Source organism: Saccostrea echinata, unplaced genomic scaffold (assembly GCF_033153115.1).
Source record: "Saccostrea echinata isolate AGI-Se365-2 ecotype Australia unplaced genomic scaffold, CSIRO_AGI_Sech_v1 ptg000076l, whole genome shotgun sequence".
NCBI classification, from domain to species: Eukaryota; Metazoa; Mollusca; class Bivalvia; order Ostreida; family Ostreidae; genus Saccostrea; species Saccostrea echinata.
In genome coordinates this window covers 1,569,332-1,594,149 of record NW_026889825.1, presented here as the reverse complement: position 1 = coordinate 1,594,149, position 24,818 = coordinate 1,569,332, and the positions used below count along the sequence as shown (strand labels likewise).

The 24,818-nt window shown below is 33.1% G+C and overlaps 2 protein-coding genes across 2 annotated transcripts; one reads left to right on the top strand and one right to left on the bottom strand.

Moving 5' to 3' along the window:
• The first annotated feature begins 701 nt into the window (after nt 1–701).
• LOC133176574 (coiled-coil domain-containing protein 186-like) lies at nt 702–21,727 on the top strand. Its single transcript, XM_061311686.1, has 17 exons — nt 702–793; nt 1,401–2,766; nt 6,008–6,134; nt 6,903–7,031; nt 9,657–9,869; nt 10,143–10,262; nt 11,455–11,559; nt 12,960–13,058; nt 13,287–13,516; nt 14,503–14,683; nt 15,381–15,455; nt 15,562–15,646; nt 16,958–17,037; nt 17,269–17,627; nt 17,918–17,987; nt 19,398–19,547; nt 20,249–21,727. The coding sequence occupies exons 2-17, from the start codon at nt 1,418–1,420 to the stop codon at nt 20,342–20,344; spliced, it is 3,468 nt and encodes a 1,155-aa protein (XP_061167670.1). The 5' UTR covers nt 702–793; nt 1,401–1,417; the 3' UTR covers nt 20,345–21,727.
• Nucleotides 21,728–22,299: 572 nt separating this feature from the next.
• Nucleotides 22,300–24,644, bottom strand: LOC133176516 (protein mono-ADP-ribosyltransferase PARP14-like). Its single transcript, XM_061311634.1, has 3 exons — nt 24,339–24,644; nt 23,127–23,720; nt 22,300–22,898 (listed from the first exon to the last, which is right to left on the bottom strand). Exons 1-3 carry the CDS (start codon nt 24,604–24,606, stop codon nt 22,753–22,755), a joined length of 1,008 nt encoding a protein of 335 aa, XP_061167618.1. The 5' UTR covers nt 24,607–24,644; the 3' UTR covers nt 22,300–22,752.
• Nucleotides 24,645–24,818: the final 174 nt, after the last annotated feature.

The window sequence follows — 24,818 nt, the reverse complement described above, 5'->3', positions numbered from 1 at the left end:
GTTAACCATTTTACAAGTGAAAAAAAGAAGTTGCTAGCAATGCCATGGTTTTACGAGATCACATTCTTTAAGTAACTGATGCAAGTAAATCAGTTTGACCTACTTCTCAAAGTTAAACAAGTTTGCTCTACATAATTCCCAGAAGCAAGCATATGCAGTATCCAATTGAATCATTATTTAGGCATATCTTCCCATTATTAAGAGCCCAGATGGATGTAAAATTACACTGCAAAGTAGTGTATATAAAGTACAAAGTACTCTGTAGGCAGGGATCCCAACATGTGCATGTATTTCCCGCCAAACTTCACTCCCCCTGAAGTTAACATTATTCTGCGAAATGTTGACCTCTACGTTCTCTAAAGTAAAATTGAAAGTATCTCTCATACTTTCTGACCCAATTTAAAGCTTTGTCTTACCTATACAACCAATTTATAAATTTATTTTCCCCCTAACTCATCCTCAGCCTCCACCACATGTAGACAATCGGTGTTCTTCAGACGCTTCAAACGCTAGAAAGATATAGATCAAAACTTGTAACTTTCGATTTTAAAATCGCCATTGAAATTTATACTCCATCGTGAATAATGCTATTATTCTTTCTAACTTATACACATAATAATTTCTCTGCCCAAACAGATTTATTTACACAATCGTGACTATATTCCGAGTTTCTGTTGGTCATGTGACCTACTCCATTTTGTTTTGTTGGCAGGAGTTCCGAATGTCATCAGGAAAAGCCTTGTTAGTGATGTTGACAAATAGAGTTGTGTCTGTCATAAACCTGTAGACAAAGGTATCCATTCGTTAATCTACAGAACAGAGCTAAGGAAGCACAAATTATTATGTTACTTTTCATGCAAAGAGAGAATGTTTTCTTGAGTGTAAAGCAAATCGATGAATACCCACTTTATTGATTTTCAACAACCCATGACCAGTTTGTTTTAAGAAAAGAAAAAAGGGAGAAGGGAAAATCAGATATTTTTGTGACTTACCTTATATTGAATCATTGATCCCTTTTTCTCCTGAAGTTGGCTTTGTTAAAATCAGGACCTTTGTAGAACACTGAATATCGTCAACATTTCTATATTCATATTGTTTTACATAAGAAATAATTTGGGGAAGGTGTGGGCGCTTTTGTTTGATTTGTTTTAGCCTCATATTGACCAGATAAAAGTTGAAAGAAATGACAAATTATGTAATTCTCATTTTTAATGTGGAAATTGAAATTCAGTAGATGCATTAAAGTATTTAGACATTTAGATTGCATGATTATGAATGGCAACAGTGATACTTTTCATTTAACTTAATATAAACAAAGGTCCTTAACCAATAATGATATTGATAATTAAGTATTCAGCAAATTTCATGATGACAAATACACATATTGAATTCTGATTCAGGTCCTTTGAGATAGGCAATGTCTGGTATAGATCCAGATGAGGAAGCCAATGTCACAGAAAATCCAGATCCAGAATCTGAAAGTGCAGCTGTGAATGAGAGTGAGCTGCTGGACAGTCATCCAGATGATGGGGTAGAAGGAGAAATTAATGCACTGGTCAGCAATGAACACTTCCTACAAGAGAATGGCTCTCATCCAGAAATTGTGATAAATGAAAATGTTGAGGAAAACAATGCACAAGAGGATAGACAAAGACAAGATGAATGTTCTCTGAATGTGGAAGGGGATGAGAAGACTGAAGATGAAAGAGAGGCAGATGGTGGGGTGATACGGGAGGGGCAGATCAGTTGTGGGAGGGACGAACAGCTGATTCAGGGGATAGGACAAGAGGAGGCAGAAGCAGATGCCTCACTGGTTAGAGATGTCAGTAAGAGTGAAAGTGAAAATGTGAATCATATCAAGTGTGGAACAACTCCAAATGAAAATGAAAGTATACAGATAAATGAAAATGAAAGTATACAGATAAATGAATTGGAACAAAGTGAACAGAGAGAAAATGATGAGAGAGAATTAGAAAATAACACTGAAGGAAGCAATTCTGTGATAAATTTAGGTAGGGATGGTTCAAACCCAGAATCAAACCTTGTACAGTGTGGAATAAACAATTTAGTAGAGAATCTCAGTCCTGAAAATTCAGAGGTTGTGGATAGAAATGCTGTCATTCCGGAGGATGAGATTAGCTGTCAAAACTGGACGTCTGAAGCACGGCCGCAGTTACATGTTCTCTCTCCGACTGAGAGCATTGAATCTTATGAACCAGAGTGTGATCAAGAGGCAGACATATCACCAAGTCATGAACCTGAACAAGCAAGTAGTTCTGACATGAATGAAACTTGTGAACAGGGAGGGGGAGAAAATCAACAGGAGAAAACTATTTGTGTTGTGGTCAATCCTCCAAGTCAGAATCCAGCTTTAAGTGATAAAGATCTTAGAACAGATCATGTGACATCTAGTCAGTATGGTACAAAAACCACGTCGTGTTCAACAGAAAGCAATAAAACTGATGGTGCTGGTCTGAGCTATGTAAATGTGAATGGGAACATTACAAATCATATCGAAAGTGGAAATAAAATCTCATCTTATGAATCTGACGATGACCTCTTGTCAGAACTAGAATCTGAACTGACCAAAGGTCCAAGAACCAATCAAAACAGTCGAAATGGACCTGATGCTGAGGTCAATTTTAAATTGCCCAATGGAATGTGTGGGAGAATTGATCATAAAGTTAAGCAGGAAATCCAAGATTTACAGATGCAACTGAAGCATTCCATAGACAAACTAGAGGAAAAAGATGCTGAAATTAAAAGGTAGGTGATGTTGACATGTAGTATTAAAATGTGTACAATGTATGAGTCATACATGTGAATCTGTACCAGTACATGTACAATTTAAGTAAAATATGACCCTGTTATAGTACGAACAAATATTTGTATCTCAGTCTCAGCCATATCAACAGTACACCTGATAAATAAAAAGGTTGATGTTTTGAGGTATACAAATACATGTAGGTGCAGTTTAATTGTATCATACAAAGCTGTGTACTAAACACACATAACACATGTAGATCTACTGATATGTAAGAATTAATGAGTTTTATCTATTAGTTATTCACATATTCATTCAACAGGTAGAAAGATACAATAAATACAGCATACCATGACACATAGTACCTTGAAAAACTTTTCACATTAAATATTCAAGGTTGATTTAAAAGGCTTAAGTGTTTAATACTGGATGCATAATAATAAGCATTTAACATGCTTAGAAATGACTGATATAAATAGAATTAATGTAGATAAGTTTGAATTGAACAGTTAGGATTACAATGCCCTAGCTGTCTTCTCATTTTAGAGATATGGTTAATACTGAAGATAAAAATTCCATATATATCATAAAAGATAAACATTTCAGTCATGTTGTAGAAAAATTTTCCAATAGAATTATGTTTAGTGTTAAAGTAATAGTACGTGATGATACATGTACTGTTCATATTTTGACTGAAGAGTTGACTGAGTTTAAGATAAACTTAAGACTAAATTTGCATTTGTAAAAGGGAAATGTATGGCTGGACTGGAAATTGAACCTGGGACCCTTGCATCACTAGTCAAGTGCTCTACCAACTGATCCACCCAGACCGAAATATACAGCCCAAACGATTGCATTCCTCCCTCCTTAAATTGTCTTAGTTTGCCCTCAAAGACACAACTCAAGTTCTCTTTTTCTCTGGCAGGACTTTAACCTGCAAGTCCAGAGGAAAATATGTAACAAGAAAGGAGAAAATATATGGCTGAACCGCAAATCGAACCCGGGACACCTGCATCACTAGTCAGGTTCTATCTATACTGAGCTACCCAGGCCGATATCCATGATATCCGATAGGCCACAACCCAAACCATTACACATTGAACATGTTGAAAAGGAGCTCTTTTTTGACTTGTAATATATACAGATTATTTATCATGTTTATTTGGTAAAAAATCTAACACGAAAATAAATCATGACTAATGAGAGAAGCAATTCAACTCTCCCTTGAGATTTACATCAATGAATGATCAAGGGGCAGAACTCCTGAACATCATGCTTTTAATTGCATGTGAATTATGCTTTTTTTTATATGCATGTACAGTGCACAGTTTGAGAAAGAAATGAAGTGCAATAAACTTTCTTACAGCTTCATTTAATAATAAATTATTTATATTTCCTTAATTATGAAGGTTAAAACACACTTAATTATTCACCTATTTAGTAAGTAAATTCAAGGCATCGCTTTCTTTGGACCAAGGTATAATAGCTATTTTAATAATTTTGACATTCAGGATGGTCACAGAATGCAGATTTCTGAAATGTTGAGTCAAACTACGTGCTTAAGTTCAGTTCCCCAAAATATCATCTGAATAGTTAAGTGAGCCAATTATTGACATTTGGATTACCACAGTGCTACTGTAGTAATTAACTTCCACGAGTCAGACATTTTCTCAAAACGACTCATGCAGACTGAGGGTCCTTAAAAATAAAATGTGATAAATTTACCTTATGCTGTAAAGATAAAAAGATTGGTCTATGATATTGATTTAATAAATGTCAAAAAATTTTAAGTATTAATATATATAAGGCCAAAGTCATTGAAAGATGTCCTTTACAAAAAGTTGTCAGTGGCTTATCAAGAAAAATCAAGATTAAGCATGACTAATTTGAAGAAATAGACTACCAATAAGTGATAAATTCAAGTAGACAAGTATTTGTACTTGTTTGCATTAATTTCCAATATAAACATACAGTATGTATATGTCACACACAATCTCAGACAACAGTGATAAAATTGACTTCAAAAAATATGTTTATACTTGTACCAGGGCTTTTCTAAAATCAATAGGAGTTGAAAGTAAAACAAAATCACATTCATTTGTAAGGTATGGTAGGATTGTGATATACAAAGAGACAAAATGATGTTGATTGTTTTGGTTAATTAAAGTATTGCGACAAGAATGAACCTATAAATCATAAACAAATTCAAAGGTAAAGGTCAAAGTCAACATACAACAAACTTGGTATTCAGAGTACTGCACTGTAATTTAAGTATATAAACATTGCAGATTACAGTTATGATAGGCTACCCAAAACTTCTAGGTTAATGGATGTCATTTCAAAATTTATAATTCAAAGTTTAAGTTCTAGGTCATTGTGAGTATTAGTACAAGAACCTTCAAATATTTTAAGGAGTTATTTTCTATGATTGAATTGAATTGGAATTAGTGATCAGAATAAGTCTTTTCAACAGAGTTCTTTTCCTTTTTAAATTCAACTTCAAGGTCAAATGTCAAGGTGAAATGTCAAAGCCAAAGATAACTCAGTGAAATGTTTTGATTGATTTATGTATGAAGTAAGAAGCTGATGATGATCAGTAAGAATCAGCTTTCATCAGAGATAATTATAACTCTTGAACATGGTGTTTGACATAATTTTTAAATCTTAATTAAAAACTGATTTAAAAAGTTATGTAATCTTTAATAGAGGTAGTTGTTTTTACAATATATAACTAATCTAAAGGTCAAAGGATTGGCCAAGATTAACTTAAAAAATATTTCATCTGGATTTACATTATACAAGATCACAATGATCAAAATTTAAGTCACTGAAAACAGAGCTAAATACAAATCAAAATTGTAAACACAGACACATCTGACATCTTTAATCAAGGGAAATTTTGGTTTGCAATCTAGCAAACCAGTGAAAACATGACATATAGGTATAAATTCTTCTGTTATTTGAAAATCTTTTAGCCTCATTGCTGCCACAACATTTGTTAATGATGTTAAACATGACTAGAAACTAGCTAGCTGATTACTAGATGAATAACATTTTATCTTTATTTACACAATCGTTATCAGGATGAGAGATATATAACATTAATTCTTGTGATGTAGCTGTCATCTTGTGCTTGGAACAAGTCAACACATTGTCAGTTATATGAAGTTTTACAAGTGTAAAACAGTGGTTTCCTGTGTAGTTTAATGTTGTGGATTTTTACTTAATTGTGTCTATTTTTAGACTGACAATCAGGGGAGAGGAACAGGAGACTTATGTGGAGCGGATCCTTAAGGAGCGGGACTCATATCTCAAGGAAATCCGACACCTGAAATCTCAAGATGACCTGTATCTGCCCCAAATCAAAGAGGTAAAATCTGAAATCTCAGTAAGACTTGTATCCCCCCCCCCCCCAAAATCAAAGAGTTTATATCTGAAATCTCAATAAGACCTGTATCTCCCCCAAACCAAAGAGGTAATATATGAAATCTCAATATGACCTGTATCTTCCAAACCAAAGAGGTAATATCTCAAATCTCAATATGACCTGTATCTTCCAAGTCAAAGAGGTAATATCTGAAATCTCAATAAGAGTGAAGACCTGTATCTTCCCCTAATCAAAGAGGTAATAAGTCGGTAGAAGTTTACTGGGAATTATGTACAGTTTCTTGAAAAAATGGGTCTTCAGATTCAAGTTTATAAAGTTGATATCGTACGTATTTCCTGAAAATTCCATCAAACACATACATGTATTAAAGCCCCACTCTAAAATTTGTAGTAATGAACATTTGCAGGGTGATTGGAATACACTTCATCATCCTCATATTTTGTAGACAATTTTAACCTTAAAGCATTTAACATCAAGTTTTGAGAGCATAATTTATGTTGTAATGAATGATTTTTATTTACAGAATATATTCATATATTGTTATGATAGTGGGAGAATTTATCTTACTATGTGCATGCATATATGTGTATAAAGAACTTAATTAAAGCTAGAAATGTCTCATAGTGATATTTTGCAAAAAATTAATGAAAAAAAACCAAGGTTTTGAAAAATTAGTGTTATTTTATTCTGGTTCTAAAATTGCATTCCGGTATCACAAATTCCTTAAAGTAATTTTTCTTTTGGTTTTAGCTGGAGTATACAATCGCACAACAGACCAATGAAATCAGGACAGTAAAGGACAAGCTCACTAGTCATGATGCTGCGGCCAAGAGAACAGTGGCTGCCCTACAGAATGAGCTAAAAGTCAGAGTTGATCAGGTAAAGCCCTACAGAATTAGCTAAAAGTCAGAGTGGATCAGGTGCACAGCAGAATAAACTAAAAGTCGGAGAAGATCAGGTACACAGCTCTACAGAACAAACTAAAAGTCAGAGTAGATCAGGTACCCAACTCTACAGAACAAATTAAAAATCAGAGTATATCAGGTACACAGTTCTACAGAACAAACTAAAAGTTAGAGTAGATTAGGTACACAGCTCTACAGAACAAACTAAAAGTCAGAGTAGATCAGGTACACAGGTCTACAGAACAAACTAAAAGTCAGAGTAGATCAGGTACACTGCTCTACATAACAAACTAAAAGTCAGAGTAGATCAGGTACACAGCTCTACAGAACAAACTAAAAGTAAGAGTGGATCAGGTACACAGCTCTACAGAACAAACTAAAAGTAAGAGTAGATCAGGTACACAGCTCTACAGAACAAATTACAAGAGGCCCAGGGGCCACATCGCTCACCTGAGCACTGTGGCTAGGAAAAAAGGAAAAATCAGTTTAGTATTGTAAAGCTTAAATGCATAAGTGGTCCCAACCTACCCCTAAAAGGGAGTGGGGGGGGGGGGTTATGATTTGAACAAAATTAAATCTACACTAAGGATGCTTACGTAATTTTTTGACTAATTGTGACTTTTTTTCTCTACAAGTTTGAACTTTCATTGTGGCCCCACCCTATCCCTGGAGGTCATTATTTGAACAAACTTGAATCTACACTATCTGAGGATGCTTCCATATCAATATGACAAACCGTGGCTTTGCTGTTCTTGAGAAGATTTTTAAAGATTTTTACTATGTATTCCTATGTAAAACTTTGATCGTTCATTGTAGCCCCACCCTACCCCCGGGGGTCATGATTTGAACAAACTTGAATCTACACCACCTGAGGATGCTTCCATATAAATATTACCAATCATTGCTTTGCTGTTCTTGAGATAATTTTTGAAGATTTTTCCTATGTACTCTATGAAAACTTTGATCGTTTATTGTGGCCCCACCCTACCCCCGGGGGTCATGATTTGAACAAATTTGAATCTACACCACCTGCAGATGCTTCCATATAAATTTGACCAATCATGGCTTTGCTGATCATGAGAAGAAGATTTTTGAAGATTTTTCCTATATACTCCTACGTTAAACTTTAATCGTCCATTGTGGGCCCCCCCCTACCCCCGGGGGTCATAATTTGAACAAACTTGAACCCGAACCACCTGAGGATGCTTCCAAATAAATATAATCAATCATTGCTTTGCTGTTTTTTGAGAAGAAGATTTTTAAAGGTTTTTGAGAAGAAGATTTTTAAAGGTTTTTGCTATATATTCCTATGTAAAACTTTGATCGTCCATTGTGGCCCCACCCTACCCCCGGGGGTCATGATTTGAACAAACTTGAATCAACACTACCTGACAATAATTCCATGTGAGTTTCATCTTTCCTGGTCCATCGGTTCTTGAGAAGAAGATTTTTCAATAATGCCATTAATTTTTTGCTATTTCGTAATTATCTCCCCTTGGAGGAGGGTGTGGCCCTTCATTTGAACAAACTTGAATCCCCTTCACCCAAGGATACTTTGTGCCAAGTTTGATTGAAATTGGCCCAGTAGTTCTGGAGAAGAACATGAAAATGTGAAAAGTTTACGACAACAATGACAACGACACCTCCGACAACGACAGACAACGGACAAATTTTGATCAGAAAAGCTCACTTGAGCCTTCAGCTCAGGTGAGCTAAAAAGTCAGAGTAAATCAGGTACACAGCTCTACAGAACAAACTAAAAGTCAGAGTAGATCAGGTACAGCTCTACAGAACAAACTAACAGTCAGAGTAGATCAGGTACACAGCTCTACAGAACAACTAAAAGTTAGAGTGGATGAGGTACAGCTCTACAGAACAAACTTTTAAGTCAGAGTAGATCAGGTACAGCTCTACAGAACAAACTAACAGTCAGAGTAGATCAGGTACACAGCTCTACAGAACAACTAAAAGTCAGAGTGGATGAGGTAAACAGAAAATAAATCGGCACTCCCCTTTAGTGTTTATCATGTTTATTGAGAGTTAGTTATACAATGCAATGTACATGGGCTCCAGTGGTATATGATAGTGTGGCCTTTCTGAAACCACAATTATTTTGTTCTTTTCATTAAGAATTGATGGGTTTACCCTTCAGTTATCTTTCTTATCCATGCCTAAAATGTCAAATTATGTAAATAATGATTAAACAGGTAATGAAGCTAGTGTAGTGCCATTTAATGAAGAACATGAATAGCATTAAATCAAGTTTTGATTTATCTGAGAGCAATTGTATCTTTATATTTAAACTAGTGGGTTTTTTTTTTTATTGTTTTCATTAGATACTAAGGATGGCACAAATGTTCAAGAACTTTAAAATAAATGTACAATCCTTAACAATATAAAACAAAAAAATAGAATGATTTCAGTAATATTCATGTACATGTCAAAGTACTGAACAAAAATGCAACTTACATGTATTTCATACATTAAAAAAAATATATATAGATGAATTTGTGACATTCTGTCCATCTGTTTAATATGTAACATGTACATGTATTTATGAATAAGTCAAAAATACATTTATTTACTTTTCACATTTCAGGTGACCAAAATGTATGAAGAAGCCAACAAGGAAAAAGACACAATGGTGGTAAAATATGCCATGGCTGAAAAAAAGTTCATAGAAGGTCAAAAGGCCATAGAAAGGTTAGAGTTCAAAGTTCGTGACCTTACTAAGGAAAAGGATGGGTTAACCCAAAGGGTCAAGGATATCAAGGGAGAGAAGCATCGATTAATGACTGATCTGGAGGCAAAAGTAAATAAAGTTTTTTAAATGATCAATAATAATCATTCATGCATAAAACGAAAAAAAAATTTTTTAAGCATTTTAGTTTGTACTGAGTTGGATATGCAAACAATTTATTTGATTAAATATTATATAATAGATGCAATATCTTTTAAACAAAAATTATTTTTTAAGTAGGATTAATATAAAGAAAATTTAACTTATGAGTAATAGAAGCTACTACAGGTCATTATTTTTAATTCAGGTTCATTTGGTTTTTTCTTTCTTTTATTTTTTTTTTAGGCTGCTGAAGTACAGGGCTTAACAAAAGAGGTGGAGAAACAAAATGAGTTGATTTCGTCATCTGAAGTGAGGATAAAGTGGGCACAAAACAAGTTACGAGCTGAGCTCGATGCTCACAAGGTAATGATCATTTACTTACCATCACATCCTGTTTAAAAAATTCAACCTGTCCTGAAATTTCAAATGTAAAACAAAATTGAAGATACAAGAAGCAGTGCACAATATTAGAATGGTTGTTACTATTTGGATGGCTTTGTCCTAAACAATATTGAATGAATAATTCTATGAAATAATTGGTCATTGGAAAATTTGTGTTAGATTATTATTAAACTTAAGAATCCATTCCTATAAATAACATTCATGAGGAAAATGAGTGTTTGAATTGATATGGGCATGGTATATCGTACAGTTACACTTAATACATGTACATGTAGCCATTGGTCATCTTTTGTAAGTAATTATTGCACTGTGTCTGCATTTATTTCCTGATCTTTTTTTTTTCTTTTTTAATAAAATACTTTAGAAAATTTCTTCCTACCAGAGGTATAAATTACATTCAGTTACATGTATAAGCGCTAGTATTGTATTCTTTCAAACAGTTGGCTGAGTTATATCTCTACCTGAAATTTAAAACTTAGATTTTTTGTGTTGGGGAGTCATGTTTCAGTTGTGCAGCCCTTGTCTTCAAGCAGCATTGTGATGAATTCATGTACAATGCATGTTCATGTCTAGTATATTATCACTGTGGACCACAGCTGTTGAGGTCTGAAGGGAGGATGTTTAATGTACATCCTGCTTAAAATGCATCAAGTAGTGACAGCTGTGTTTGTTTGTGAAAAATATAAGTAGTTCAATCAGCAGATAAAATGATTTCCTTTTAAATGACCTTTTTTTTCCAAAAATTCAAATGTTATTTCCTTGTGCATTGTTGAAATTGAAGGTCATAGATATTATTTGCATGAAACTGATTTAATGTTTTCTATTTGTTCTATACTTTAATTTAATTTTTTTCTAAAAAGGATTTGATAAATTTGAAGAATTTTTTTTAATTATTAAGAGGTGATGGTTAATTATTGGGTTTTTTTATGTGCTCTGTTAATAATGATGAAACCTAGATGGTTAATCCAAATTTATATTCAAGTTGTTAAATAATGTGTGTCACTGATAATAGAACCACCATTGTTTTAAATCCAGTTCTAAATTTTGTATCTTTTGATAATTTATAAGATAAATAGTAAGTACCTGTTGTTATTCATGTTGAACAATCTTCATGTATATGTAAAAATGTTATGATGCTAAATTTTACTTGAAGGAAACCAAGGAAGAGCTGTTGAAGACCAGATCCAAGCTGAAGGATGCTAAAGATGAAACGGAGCAGATCAGGAGAGATTGCCAGGCCATCATCAAAACCTACCAGGTCTGTGTAACCTATCAAAATTATAGCATCAAAACCAACCAGTTCTGTGTAACCAATCAAAATTGTAGCATCAAAACATACCAGGTCTGTGTCACCAATCAAAATTATAGCATCAAAACCCATCAGGTCTGTGTAACCAATCAAAATTATAGCATCACAACCCATCAGGTCTATGTAACCAATCAAAATTATAATATCAAAACATACCAGGTCTGTGTAACCAATCAAAATTATAGCATCAAAACCCATCAGGTCTGTGTAACCAATCAAAATTACAGCATCAAAACCCACCAGATCTGTCTGTGTAAACAATCAAAATTACAGCATCAAAACATACCAAGTCTGTGTAACCAATCAAAATTATAGCATCAAAACCCACCAGGTATGTCTGTGTAAACAATCAAAATCCTACCAGGTCTGTGTAACCAATCAAAATTATAGCATCAAAACCCACCAGATCTGTCTGTGTAAACAATCAAAATCCTACCAGGTCTGTGTAACCAAACAAAATTATACATGTAGGTCTGTGTAACTAATCAATATTATATCAAAACCTACCAGGTCTGTGTAACCAATCAAAATTATTTTATCAAAACATACTAGGTGTGTGTAACCAATAAAAAATTCATGTATTTGATCAAATCCTACCAGGTCTGTGAAACCAATTAAAATTATACACGTATGTTGGTTTAAAGGGTTCTCTTGACTTCTTCTTGCCAGTAGCTATGATAGATTTGCACTGCATTAGGCCAAATAAAATTAATAGTTTCTCAGGCACCGCCGCATCAGGTCAAAAACTGCCGCATTGATCGATTTTATAAACATTTTGAAAAGGGAAATAACTCAATTTTCTATTTTTCCAAGTAGGAAAAGAAAATTGAGTTATTCCCCTTTTCATCATTGTTTAAAGTTGGACGTTTTTATTAGATAAACAGTATATTCATGTTAATACGAATTTTTTTAATCAACTTTTAAACAGATGTTTGGCATAACATTATTCAAAGTTGAGTATATATATAGATTTTAATTAATGTAAGAGAATTAAAAAAAAAGTAAGAATCAGTTGAAATCATCATTTTGTTGAATGACTGACAGGAAAAAAAGAGAACACCTACTTACAAAAAAAAAAAAAAAAAAAAAAAAAAAAAAAAAAGAACCTGCCTGTCGCATTGAATTTTAAAATTTTTGGCCTGAGAAACTATTAATTAATTTTTGGGGCCTTAAAGAGTTAGTCTAGATCTACTACATATAATAATCCTAAAAATTCTATTTTCATGAATTATTTGTAAATGAAAGATGTAAATTTTCACATTAGATTATAAATTATACTTATTAATTTTTACTTATTTAGTGTTGTTTTAATCATTGAATAGCTTTGAATTCCATTAATTTATTCTCAGGAGTCGGAAGAAATCAAATCTAACAAGCTAGACAGTGAACTGAAGATGAAAGAATCAGAGTTCCTCCAACAACAGCAGGAAAAAACAAGCCAAGAGGAGGTAACTCAGTGAAGCAAGGGGGTTGGGTAAATTCATGATACATAAATAATGGGGGTGAAAGTTTATAGAAATATTATAATAAAAGCAGATTTATATGAATTTAAAAAAGCCAAAAAAAAAAAAAAGAAAAGATTTTACTGAATGAAATAAGGTACTAAATGTAGTTAAATAGAATTATGCTTTGTTTCAGAAATTTTATTTGCTCAGTTTCATTTTGGTAAATTCTAGCATTTTGCTGCTACTGTAAAAGAGTTGGCAAGCCTGAAAGAAAAACACCAGATAACTCTAAAGGAAATGGAAGCTTTGAAGAAGAAATGTCAGAATTTGGAGTCCCAGCGAGATCTGAATGAGCAAACAATGACTAAATACAAAGACATGCTTCAGAAACAGAAAAAGGAAAATAAAGAGTTACAGGACAGAGTGGAGGAACTTGTACAAGTCAAGTCTGACTTTAAACGGTGAGTAAGACTCAAGTCAGAGAAGAAGGAAAATAAAGAGTTACAGGACAGAGTGGAGTAACTTGTACAAGTCAAGTCTGACTTTAAAAGGTGAGTAAGACTCAAGTCAGAGAAAAAGGAAAATAAAGAGTTACAGGACAAAGTGGAGGAACTTGTACAAGTCAAGTCTGACTTTAAATGATAAGTAAGACTCAAGTCAGAGAAGAAGGAAAATAAAGAGTTACAGGACAGAGTGGAGGAACTTGTACAAGTCAAGTCTGACTTTAAAAGGTGAGTAAGATTCAAATCAAGAGAAAAAGGAAAATAAAGAGTTATAGGACAGAGTGGAGGAACTTGTACTAGTCAAGTCAGACTTTAAAAGGTAAGTAAGATTCAAATCAGACTTTGAAAAGCAATGAAACTTCAAGTCAGACTAAAAATTAAAATTCAAGTCAGATTTCATAAGGTAAAACTTTCAGAAAGACATTTAAAGGTAATTAAAATAAGACTCAAGGAAGACTTTAAAACAGGATTCAACTTTAATTCTGGCTTCAAAAAGAAAGTTTATAGTTAAAAACATACTTCAAAAGGTAAGTCTGAGTTTAATTTTCAGGAACGTTTCAATTTGGGCTGTATGTTTTTAAATTGAGTCTTTTGAAAATCAAATGTGAGTCTTAAAAAAATCAATCTAAGACTGACTTTTAATAGAGGAGGATTTTGCTTTTGTAAAAATGTTAGCTAAGCTAAAGAAAGGTGAAATATACATGTAAGTTTATGTACGCAAGGTAGTTCAGGTCTAGCATTCAAGCTGAATATGTGTCTATTCATACATGCATGTCATAATGTTTACATTAAAGCCACATGGCTAACTGGATGAAAAAGACTGTATAGGTTAAGGCTTACCAAAATGTAGAGTAGTACAGAAAAGTAATAACTTTTAAAAGGAAGCCCAGTGAAAGCATGATTCAGATTAACATTTTTTTAAACTGTAAATGTTTTATTGTTAGGGCACAAAGCACAATCAAATCTCTGGATGCTGAGATTTCGGAGTTGAAGATCAGTAATAAGGACCTACAGATAGACATGGAGGCATGTCGGAAACGGGAGGCAGAGAAACTGGATCTAACCAAAAAACTCAGTGAAAAAAATGCAGGACTGCAGTCAGAAAATTCCGTTCTTCACAACAAGGTTAGTATTGATGGAATCTGGTTTGTTTTTCCATAGGCTTTGGGATGCCTTTTTGTCAGCACCCAATATCAAAAGTGTATTCTTAAATTAATTTTATTAAATATAGCAGTCATCAGTGGAAAAAAGTTTCATAATTTTTCAATAATTTTGAGAAAACTCATTGTCAAACTCCTTCATTGAAAGTATTTTCTTGATTAGGTATGTCAGAGAAGTTTCAAAATTCTTTTCTTCCATGTTCAGTTTGTACTTGAAAGTACAGCTCTCCAGTCTGTTGACCAACTTTCTTTCCTGAGACCAAGTGAAACTTGTCTAATCCGATATGTTGTGTATTCTGAAATCCCGCCTAATGTGGTGTAAACTTCTCTAATCTGATGTGTTGTGTATTCCGAAATTTTGTAAACTTTAAGTCCCTGTCCATGAATTCAAATCTTTAAAATATTGTCTAATACGGAATGTTATCTAAACCAGCCAATTTCTTTGAAACCAGTGGCGTTTGGATTAGACAAGTTTTTACTGTACATATAAATGAATAAAGCATATAATTTTAGATTTGTACTTGACAAATTTTGGATAAAATCTGTATCCTTCTTCATGATAACAAAAAAAATTGAATGCACATGCACTATGTAGGTTTGGTATTTTTTGCTTATAATGCCATATACATAGGCTAATAAACAGTCCAACATAATGTTTACAGACTGTGTCACAAACCGAGGAAATTGAGAAGCTCACAGTAGATCTGCAAACCCTGGAGATAGACTTCAGAGATATTGTAAGTTTTACCCAAGGACTTGTTTTAAAAGTACTTAATAAATTGCATATGGGAATAAATTAGATTATTAGATAGAGAACTGTTGTGACAAGGAACATTTTTTTAGTCTGAAAGATTAAAGAAAGAAGAGGTGATGAGACGTGAAGAAACAGCTAAACTGAAAGAAAAATTAGACGAAAAATCGAAAGCAGGTAAATCATTTTACAAAGACTTCAGAGCTCCTGTATGACCTATTTCAATATTATGACCCCTTTGGTGCAGTTGAGCAAGCATGTGTTAAGTGACTAATTAATTAACTTTAATTAATTAATTTTTAGCTTACCTGAGCTGAAAGCTCAAGTGAGCTTTTCTGATCACCCGTTGTCCATCGTCCGTCCGTCCGTCTGTAAACTTTTCACATTTTTGACTTCTTCTCAAAAACCACTTGGCCAATTTTAACCAAACTTAGAACAAAGCATTCTTGGGTGAAGGGGGATTTAAATTGTAAAAATGAAGGCCAAGTCCCCATCAAAGGGGAGATAATCAAGATAATACAAAAATTGGGTGGGGTCATTAAAAAATCTTCTTCTCAAGAACCACTGGGCCAGAAAGGCTGAAACTTATGTAGAAGCATTCTGAGGTAGTGTAGATTCTAAATTGTTCAGATCATGACCCCTGAGGGAAGGACGGGGCCACAATAGGGAATCCAAGTTTTACATTGAAATATATAGTAAAAATCTTTTCAAATCTTCTTCTCAAGAACCACTGGCCCAGAGAAGCTGAAACTTATGTGGAAGCACTCTGGGGTAATGTAGATTCTAAATTGTTCAGATCATGACCCCCAGGGGTAGGGCGGGGCCACAATAGGGAATCCAAGTTTTACATTCAAATATGCAGAAAAAATCTTTAAAAATCTTCTTCTCAAGAACCACTGGGCCAGAAAGGCTGAAACTTATGTGGAAGCATCCTGAGGTAGTATAGATTCTAAATGTTCAAGTCATGACCCTCAGGGGTAGGGCGGGGCCACAATAGGGAATCCAAGTTTTACATTGAAATATGCAGAAAAATCTTTAAAAATCTTCTCAAGAACCACTGGGCCAGAAAAGCTGAAACTTATGTGGAAGCATCCTGGGGTAGTATAGATTCTAAATGTTCAAATCATGACCCCCCGGGGTAGGGCGGGGCCACAATAAGTACTAACGGGGGTGGGGGTGGGGGAGAAATCAGGTGAAAAACAGCGAGGCCAAAGTTACTCAGGTGAGCGCTGTGGCCCATGGGCCTCTTTTTTTGTATTAGTACATGTACATGTATGATGCTTAAATATTCTCATAACAATTAATCAAAATATTTCATGACATACTTTTGAGTTAAATTTTTAGTATGCATATATATGTTGGTCTTTGAACAACATGGGCATGATCAAGTGAAATTAAAGTATTACATCCGGAGAAGAAGTTTATTCATTCTTCATATATCATAAGCTTAAATGAATGTTGTTTTTACTTGAAATATTTGTTTTGTAGTTGAGGAACTTTCTGCAAAAGTTGAAGATGTAAAAGATGAAATCAAAACTATAAAGAGAAAACATGTCAACAATGTCAAGGTATGAAGTCAAGGGCTGTATAACAGCAAGTTCTGGAAAACAATGTTTCAGGTTCTTCAGGTAGTAAAATTATTGTTTTCTTTTTTTATTATTGTGAAAGTTAAAATCTACAATTTGAAAGTAATAAAGAGGATTTAATCAAACAATATGGGATAAAATGTTGCCCTGCATATTTTTATACAAAGAAAAAATGTAACGCCAAATGAAAATACTTTTTATTCATATTCATAGGACCTCACAAGACAACTGCAGCAAGCAAAGAAGAAACTGGAACACTATGAGACCAATGGAGAGGGGCAGAAGGATTCCACTAGCATGGGTTCAAGGACAAGCTCGAGCAACTCCCTGAACACGATGGGGGTGTCTGAGAACACCTCATCTCAGCCAAACAGTTACACGAACAAGTACCCCGGTAATTCTGAACCAGTTCAAGAATACCCAGTTATAACGGAACAGGTGGAGCCCGATAGTAGAGTATTGATAGAGAGGATTGTCAAACTACAGAGGGGCCTTGCACGAAGGAATGAGAAAATTGAGTTCATGCACGAACATGTACAGCAGCTTGTGGATGAAATCCAGAAAAAGAACAAGTAAGCGGATCCTTCAGGATATTTATGTGATGCAAGATAATTTGTTACTACACAATGTTTTATTTTGGTCAATGCTTCGAGTCAAAATGTTATAACTCTGCAGTAGTCAAATGTGAATAAATTACATTCTAAATGTTTTCTTATACACTTAAATATAATTTTCATTCTAAATGTTGTCATATACACAAATATAAATTTCATTTTAAATGTTGTCATATACACTTAGATATAAATTGTCCCAGTTCCGTACCATTTTGAGATTTAAAGTTGCCTTGTATGATTTTTTTTAGAATCATTCAAAACTATGCATTGAGAGAAGAATCCGGTACAATGACTCTAGAAAGAGCTGACATGAGTAAGGTGAGATATTGATGTGTAAATTAAGTATGCCTTAAGTACAATATTGAATATCTCCCTTAACAAACTTTCGTATTTTTCTTTTATACCCTTCTTGTCCACTGCCATGAATATCCACAGTTTGTTACGGCATTCACTGTGTTGATAAAACCTAACTTTATACATACAGCTTTGAAGAATTTACTGGATACTTCAATTTGAGATTTCTAAACATTTATTGATTGACAGATTTTGCCTCTGTGCTGAGGCGTACCTAAATGTATGCATGGCTTGTTATATGTTATCTCATTGGCTATTGGTTTTCACATTTTCCATAAGTCTGAGACCTGATTGGTTGAATGATTTCATCCATATTTTCAATCTGTAATTTCATTGGCCTGTAGCTTTTGTTTGTTGATTCTTTCTGTAGCTGGACCACAGGGAGTTATCCCAGGTATGCTTTCTATCTTGTTTTACTTGTCTCCCAAACATCAATGTGAAAATGGTGTGTGGATCTTCTAGCTCTCTCTATCTAGCAGCTGATTGGATATTTGTCTTTAATGAATATGCATGAATTACACTTAAAACTCTTAAAATAGACTATAAACAAAGGGTTGGTAAGCTTCATACAAGATAGGAATCCAAAGCATGAGGATTTGTTATTTACAATGTACATGTATGTGGCATTTTAAATAAACAGGAAAACTACCATTGAATAGATGCCTAGCTTATCAACACTGGATAGTTTGGGGGTTTTTTTAAGTGTATAACTTAGCATAGTTAAACTGTAAAGAAAATATTTTTGCACTTTTATTGTATTATGCACATGTATTAAAAAGCATCTAAGTAAGATACATGTAGTTAAATTGATGAATTTCTCCTCAGCTAAGGAATTGCATATTATTGCACTTTTTAATATTTGAATATGCTACTTTAGAGTTGTCATGGTCAAATTGTATTTGACCACTGATGTTGTGTTCTGTCTTGTAAATTTTGACAAGTATGTGTATTTACATAATGATGAAAATAAATTTTGTATTGAAATGTATGTAGGTTATACAGAGGTGGCTGTGTATATTGTAAATATAATAGTTTATAATTAATAATGTTTATTTTTTATTATTTAGGCCTTTAAGACATGCAAGGCATTTAAGCAAACAAAAGAGAAAGAATCAAAATAATTTTTTTTTGTACTAGCTGTGCTTAGGAAACTAAAGAGTTAAGGGAGAAAAATGTCCATATGTTCCTTTGTTAGAATTCATTACAGGACATAGACATTAGACAACTAGCTCATTAACAAAAATTCTTTTCTGATAAATTTTAATAAGAATCTTTCAGTTTGAAGTGTATATAAAAGCTTAAAACATTCTTATGTATAAGATGAGGTGGTCCTAGCAGAAATATTTATTATATTTTATAATTTCCTACTTACAGGTGGAGTTGTCCAAGAAGCACAGCATTATGGGATCTCTGTACAGCTCTCACCAGACTGACAGTGCAATGACCCTTGACCTCTCTTTAGAAATCAACCACAAGTTACAGGCTGTTCTAGAAGACACCCTCCTAAAAAATATCACTCTGAAGGTAGAGTTTTATACTCACCTGTTCAATTTTTTTTGCGTTCAGAATTGACCAGAAGCTATTGTCCACATGCGATGAATTGAAACAGACAATTTAATGGTTTTTTTTTAAATTTTTGTGCCTTAATATATAACAGAAACAGACGTAAATAACAAAAATGAGTATATTTCATATTTGATATGTACAGTTTAATTAAGAAGTAAATTTAATCTTTGAAAATTCATGCGAACATAAACTCAATGCTTAATGCATATTTCATGAAGCGCATTATTTTTTCTTCATGATAAATATGCTAGGGTGAAATGTTGAAGTTCATTTACCTCCTGAATTTTCAAAAATTAAATTCCTTTCTTCTATTTACATTATTTATCTGATGAGTTACCAGAATTATGCCATTCAAATGTCATTTTTAAAACAAAACATTTTACACTATAGCTTTAATGTCAAGTTTGGTATTATGACCTAACAAGAGAGACAATCATGATTATCCATGGTAGTTCATGAAAAAAATTAACTGTTTTCTAATTTGTGAAGAATCTTAAAGAAAAATAATTGGAAATGTAAATGTTATGGTGTAAACTATATTGCATCCTGAATTTTACTCGTTGCAAAATTGATAGCACACAGTAGAATTGCTGAATGATTCTTGATAAACAAGAATCAGAATACTTATCCAAAATTTTAACATTTATTTCTACTTGTAGGAGAGCTTGGATACATTGGGAGGAGAAATAGCACGGCTTTCACAGGAGAATAGACAACTTCAATTACAAATTCAGGAAAAAGCAAAGAAAAGATGACACTGGAAATTTAGCCAAGGGGGTGTGAAGTAACAGTTCCAAACTGAATCATTTCCAGAGGGAGTGTGTTTGTTAGTTGGATTTAACAGTCCCAAATACCCTGGATGTGTTTTCCTGTGTTTAGAAGAAAGTGTTTAGCATAGAGATACTGTGATGCTGGTTAGATTAGTTTGAAGTGGAAAACATTTAGCTATGACTGGCTGTAAGGTGTGTCAGACATGTTTGAATTTATAGTGATGAAAGAAATTAAACTTTCATCATTGTGATGAATCAGGTTAACATTTCGAATTGTGATAAATGGTTGTTAACAATATCCCAGTGTTAAGTGATTGGACTATAATTGTAAGTAACATTCCAAAATAAGTTACCATGGTTATGGATAAACAGGGAACATCAAGTGATTATATGTCATTTTATTTGACACTGTTGCTTTAGTCAGTGCTTCATCCCCTAAGTGATTTAAAACAAAAATATATTGTACAATGTAAATAGCTACATTAACTTATAAGAACATAGACATGTCCATCAGTCTAAAAAGCTTACAAATTTATCAGTCGTGAATGTACACATTTATTCACATCAAATCTTTATTTGTTGCTGTACATTATATGAGTTAAGAATTCTGCAGATAAAACTTGGTTCTGCCCAGTATGCATTAAAGAAAATTATAGAGTTGAAGAGATAAGTACAGAGTGTAGGGTCAGTATTAAAAAAAAATGCTGCAGAAATAAATAATATTGGGTTTATGAATTTCAGGGGCACTGTGCAAAGTATTTGTTGTAACAGTTCACTTTATTTACTACATACAGTGCACTACCATGTATAGATGTAATGAGTATATCAGTTTACTAAGGTTAAACTACATGTAAGTGGGCATTGATGTTAGCTACGATAGAATAGTGTGTTTGTCCACTCATTTCAATGAATAACAATGGAAAAAATGATATACTATTTTAAATAAAAAGTACTGATTCAAATGATACAGTGTGTCACATATGTACACTGAGTATATACTGTACCCTACTAAATTTGTGATATTTATGATTTTTTTTTTAAATAATTGTTAATTTTAAGTTTCATGATTTAATTTCAATACATGTAAGAGGCAAAATACATTACAGAATTACATGTAAAGTAATAGATATAGTTATTGTTAATGTAATACATGTATGAATGTAACTCTGAGGATAGGAATCTTGAACTTGTACTAAATAGAGCCTCTGTATATTTAAAACTGGATACACGCATTTAATGAATCAATTTTAGCATACTTTTCAGGATTACAAATCTTGCTAGCGGGAAGTTTGTAGCCTGATAAAAAAAACTAATCACCAATGTTTGTTTTGTTGCTATTATTTATAATAAAGCAGAATCATATTTGTATTTTAAAATTTCTTTTTAGAAAATATTGTGAGGTACTTTAATCACAATTACATAACATTACCTTGCTGTGAACATAGGAGTTCTAGAGGTATGATATATATTTGCTTTAATCAAGAAGAACCTAAAGAAAGGAGATACATTAATGCAAACAAGAGGTCCATGGGCAACAATACTCACCTGAGTCATTTGACTAAACATGGCTTTGCTGTTCTTGAGAAAAAGATTTTCAAGATTTTTCCTATATATTCCTATGTAAAACTTCGATCCCCCATTGTGGCCCAAACCTCCCCCTGGGAGTCATGATTTGATCAAACTTGAATCTACACTACCAAAGGATGCTTCCATATCAATATGACTTAACATGGCTTTGCTTTTTTTGAAGAACTTTAAATTCATACCAAGTCAAATTCATATTTATAGGGGATGACCTCGTTATTCAAATGATATAGTTTGCAGCATTACTTAACATTGTTACTTGATTTCTGATTGTGGAAAATTTTATTATAAATAAAAATAAATATGTCCTTTAATGCTACATCAGCCCTAGTAGTGGATTTCTTATTATCATCAGTGGTTACATATACAATATACGTAATACAGCCACAAAACATTTGAATTAGTCCTAGTTCTAGCATTACAATATAATGTAATTTCTTCTGCTACAAAACCAAATTAAAATGCAGCATGGTTGCATCCTACAAAACTTTAATGTTCAAATACCAATCCTACATGAGCTTTATTTGATTTGACAATACAGAAAAAGAAGTGTTCGTAATTAGAGATCCAAGTACTAAATCTTGTGTTATAGCTGCAAGATGCAAGTACAATGAATAGAAAGATATGGATATACTAGAATTAATTTCACTTTTTTTAAATTGATATACATTACATTTCAAACCGTTCAATTTACTAGGACGCTCTCCAGATTAAATCTCAGTTTTTGACACTTGTAAATTAGGTCTTTGAACGTCAATGAAGTCCATGTTTTGTTTCTTTCCATCTTGACCCAATATCTTGTAAAATTTTTAAATCATTAGAGCAATGTTCAATTCATCACTGTCTATGATGAAAATGACACGAATAGTGCAGCCAGGAGTTCCTTTAAGACATTCAACGATTGCTCCAGCAGTTTCTTTAAATATTTTTTGCTTGCTAATATTGTCTTTTATTCCTAAAAATGAAGAAAATATGTAATTATATATTGATGGTTTATTGGCCATCTTTGTACAAACTTTTAGTATCTTTCTTCTCGACAAGCAAAACGTTAACATGAAAAGCAAAATTGGATACATTTGTTAAAGCATTGAAAAACCATTTACATCATATTTTTTTTTAAATATAGAAAATTATATAACTAAATTTTGCAAACACAACAGCGTTCAAAATCAGAGTTAATTACCTCCACCAAATGTTGGTATTGCAATTGTCCCAAGCTTAAGTTTTGATGCCTCTTTGAATATGTTTTTAATGCAGGTCCTCAAGTCTCTAGCTTTTACATCTAATGGAACGTCGGATCTCCAACTCGGGGAATAAACGTGCAAAATATGGTAAAATTTCAAAGATTTTGGAGCAGATGTGGTTCTGATATCTCCGACACACCATGCACATCTATGAAAATTGGCAATTTCCTGATCATATGATTTGCATTCGCATCGTTTAAGACTTTTGGCAATATAACGTTCACTTTTCATTTCAGCATCCTGTGGGGCTACTAATGCTTCAGCATCTGCAAATAAAATTTCACTGGCAAGTATTTTTACTACTTTCCCTTCACCGTGATAGAAATGCTTTTCGTTATCAGCTTGATGGAAAACCCAATGTTGTAAACCACTAAATGCGAATTTAATGGCGTCTAATTTAGACTGATCTGTGTCAACATAATAGATTTCTCTGATTTTATTTGTGGCTTCCTTTGGGTAAGCATCTATGTATGACGTCACAGCTGATACATATGCTCTACCACAAACAGGAAGTGGTACAGATCCAACTCCACCTGAAAGAAATAAAATTAAGGAATTATCCATCTTCATTTTTTTCCTAAAAGATAAAAATACTATGTGAGTGAAAGAAGCACACTAAAAATTGTATATTAAAAATCCAAATTAGTTGAGTTTTGCTTAGTTCATTAAAATTACTTTTATTAATCTTATACATGTATTTGCAATGTTTGAAATTTGAAACTACATTTCCTTTTTAATCAAGTAACATATTAATAAAATAGAGGTATATATGATCCAGTGAAACAGGTTGAGCGCACAAATCGGCAAAAGATGGTCTATTTATTGACAGAAGATGCAGAGATATGTAGAACCTTTTCGAAACACCTTCGATTATTGACTAAACAGCAAATTTTGCATTTTACTCATTACTCGATATTTTTCAAAAAAAGGACGTCACTAAAGAGCATATCAGTGTCTTTGTTTGTTTGTTTTTTTCATTTAAAAAAAAGATGGTACATGTATATTCATATTTTTGAAGTGAAGATAAAGGTAGAATACTACATGTATACGGATTTGATATGTTATAAATTTAATAAAGGTTCGAAGTAAATTTTTTTTTTATTTAAATCTTATTGGATGTCTTTTAGTGTGTATTAATTATGATTACTTACATGTACTTATAGGTGGTATTGCAATGGCATTAACATTATGGTGATGTCCTTTCTCTAGAGAAACTTTCACTGTTTCAGCAATATCTTCCATACACTTTTCAAATGGACTCTCTACTTTTAACTCAGCGTAATTATTCCAGTTTGGTACATTCACATGTATGATTTTTAGCAGATGAGACAATTTGCCCCCGTCTGTAACAAAGGCTTTTCCAAGGTGAAGTATGTTTATTTTATCTTTCTTTGAATCAAAAATTTCAGAACATTGCATTTGAACTGAGGGGCCTGCTTCCCTGAGTATGCAATGAGATAAATTAGTCGACATCGGATTCACAATTGCATTTGCTTTAACTTGGAGAATAAGTCATTGAAAACATAAACTCTCACGTCCCTATTTTCAAAAACAATGTCTGTCTTCTTAGGCGATACAAGCCAAGGATTAACATCTGGGATGTCAGCTTTCTCGTGCTTTTTCGTACTCAC

Excerpts from the sequence above, each read along its gene's own strand:
- LOC133176574 (XM_061311686.1), top strand. The coding sequence starts at position 1,418 with ATGTCTGGTATAGATCCAGATGAGGAAGCCAATGTCACAGAAAATCCA. Across the intron at positions 11,560-12,959 it reads CCATCATCAAAACCTACCAG|GAGTCGGAAGAAATCAAATC; the intron begins GTCTGTGTAACC and ends ATTTATTCTCAG. Across the intron at positions 17,038-17,268 it reads AACATGTCAACAATGTCAAG|GACCTCACAAGACAACTGCA; the intron begins GTATGAAGTCAA and ends TCATATTCATAG.
- LOC133176516 (XM_061311634.1), bottom strand. The coding sequence starts at position 24,606 with ATGCAATGTTCTGAAATTTTTGATTCAAAGAAAGATAAAATAAACATA. Across the intron at positions 23,721-24,338 it reads AATACCACCTATAAGTACAT|GTGGAGTTGGATCTGTACCA; the intron begins GTAAGTAATCAT and ends TATTTCTTTCAG. Across the intron at positions 22,899-23,126 it reads AATACCAACATTTGGTGGAG|GAATAAAAGACAATATTAGC; the intron begins GTAATTAACTCT and ends CTTCATTTTTAG.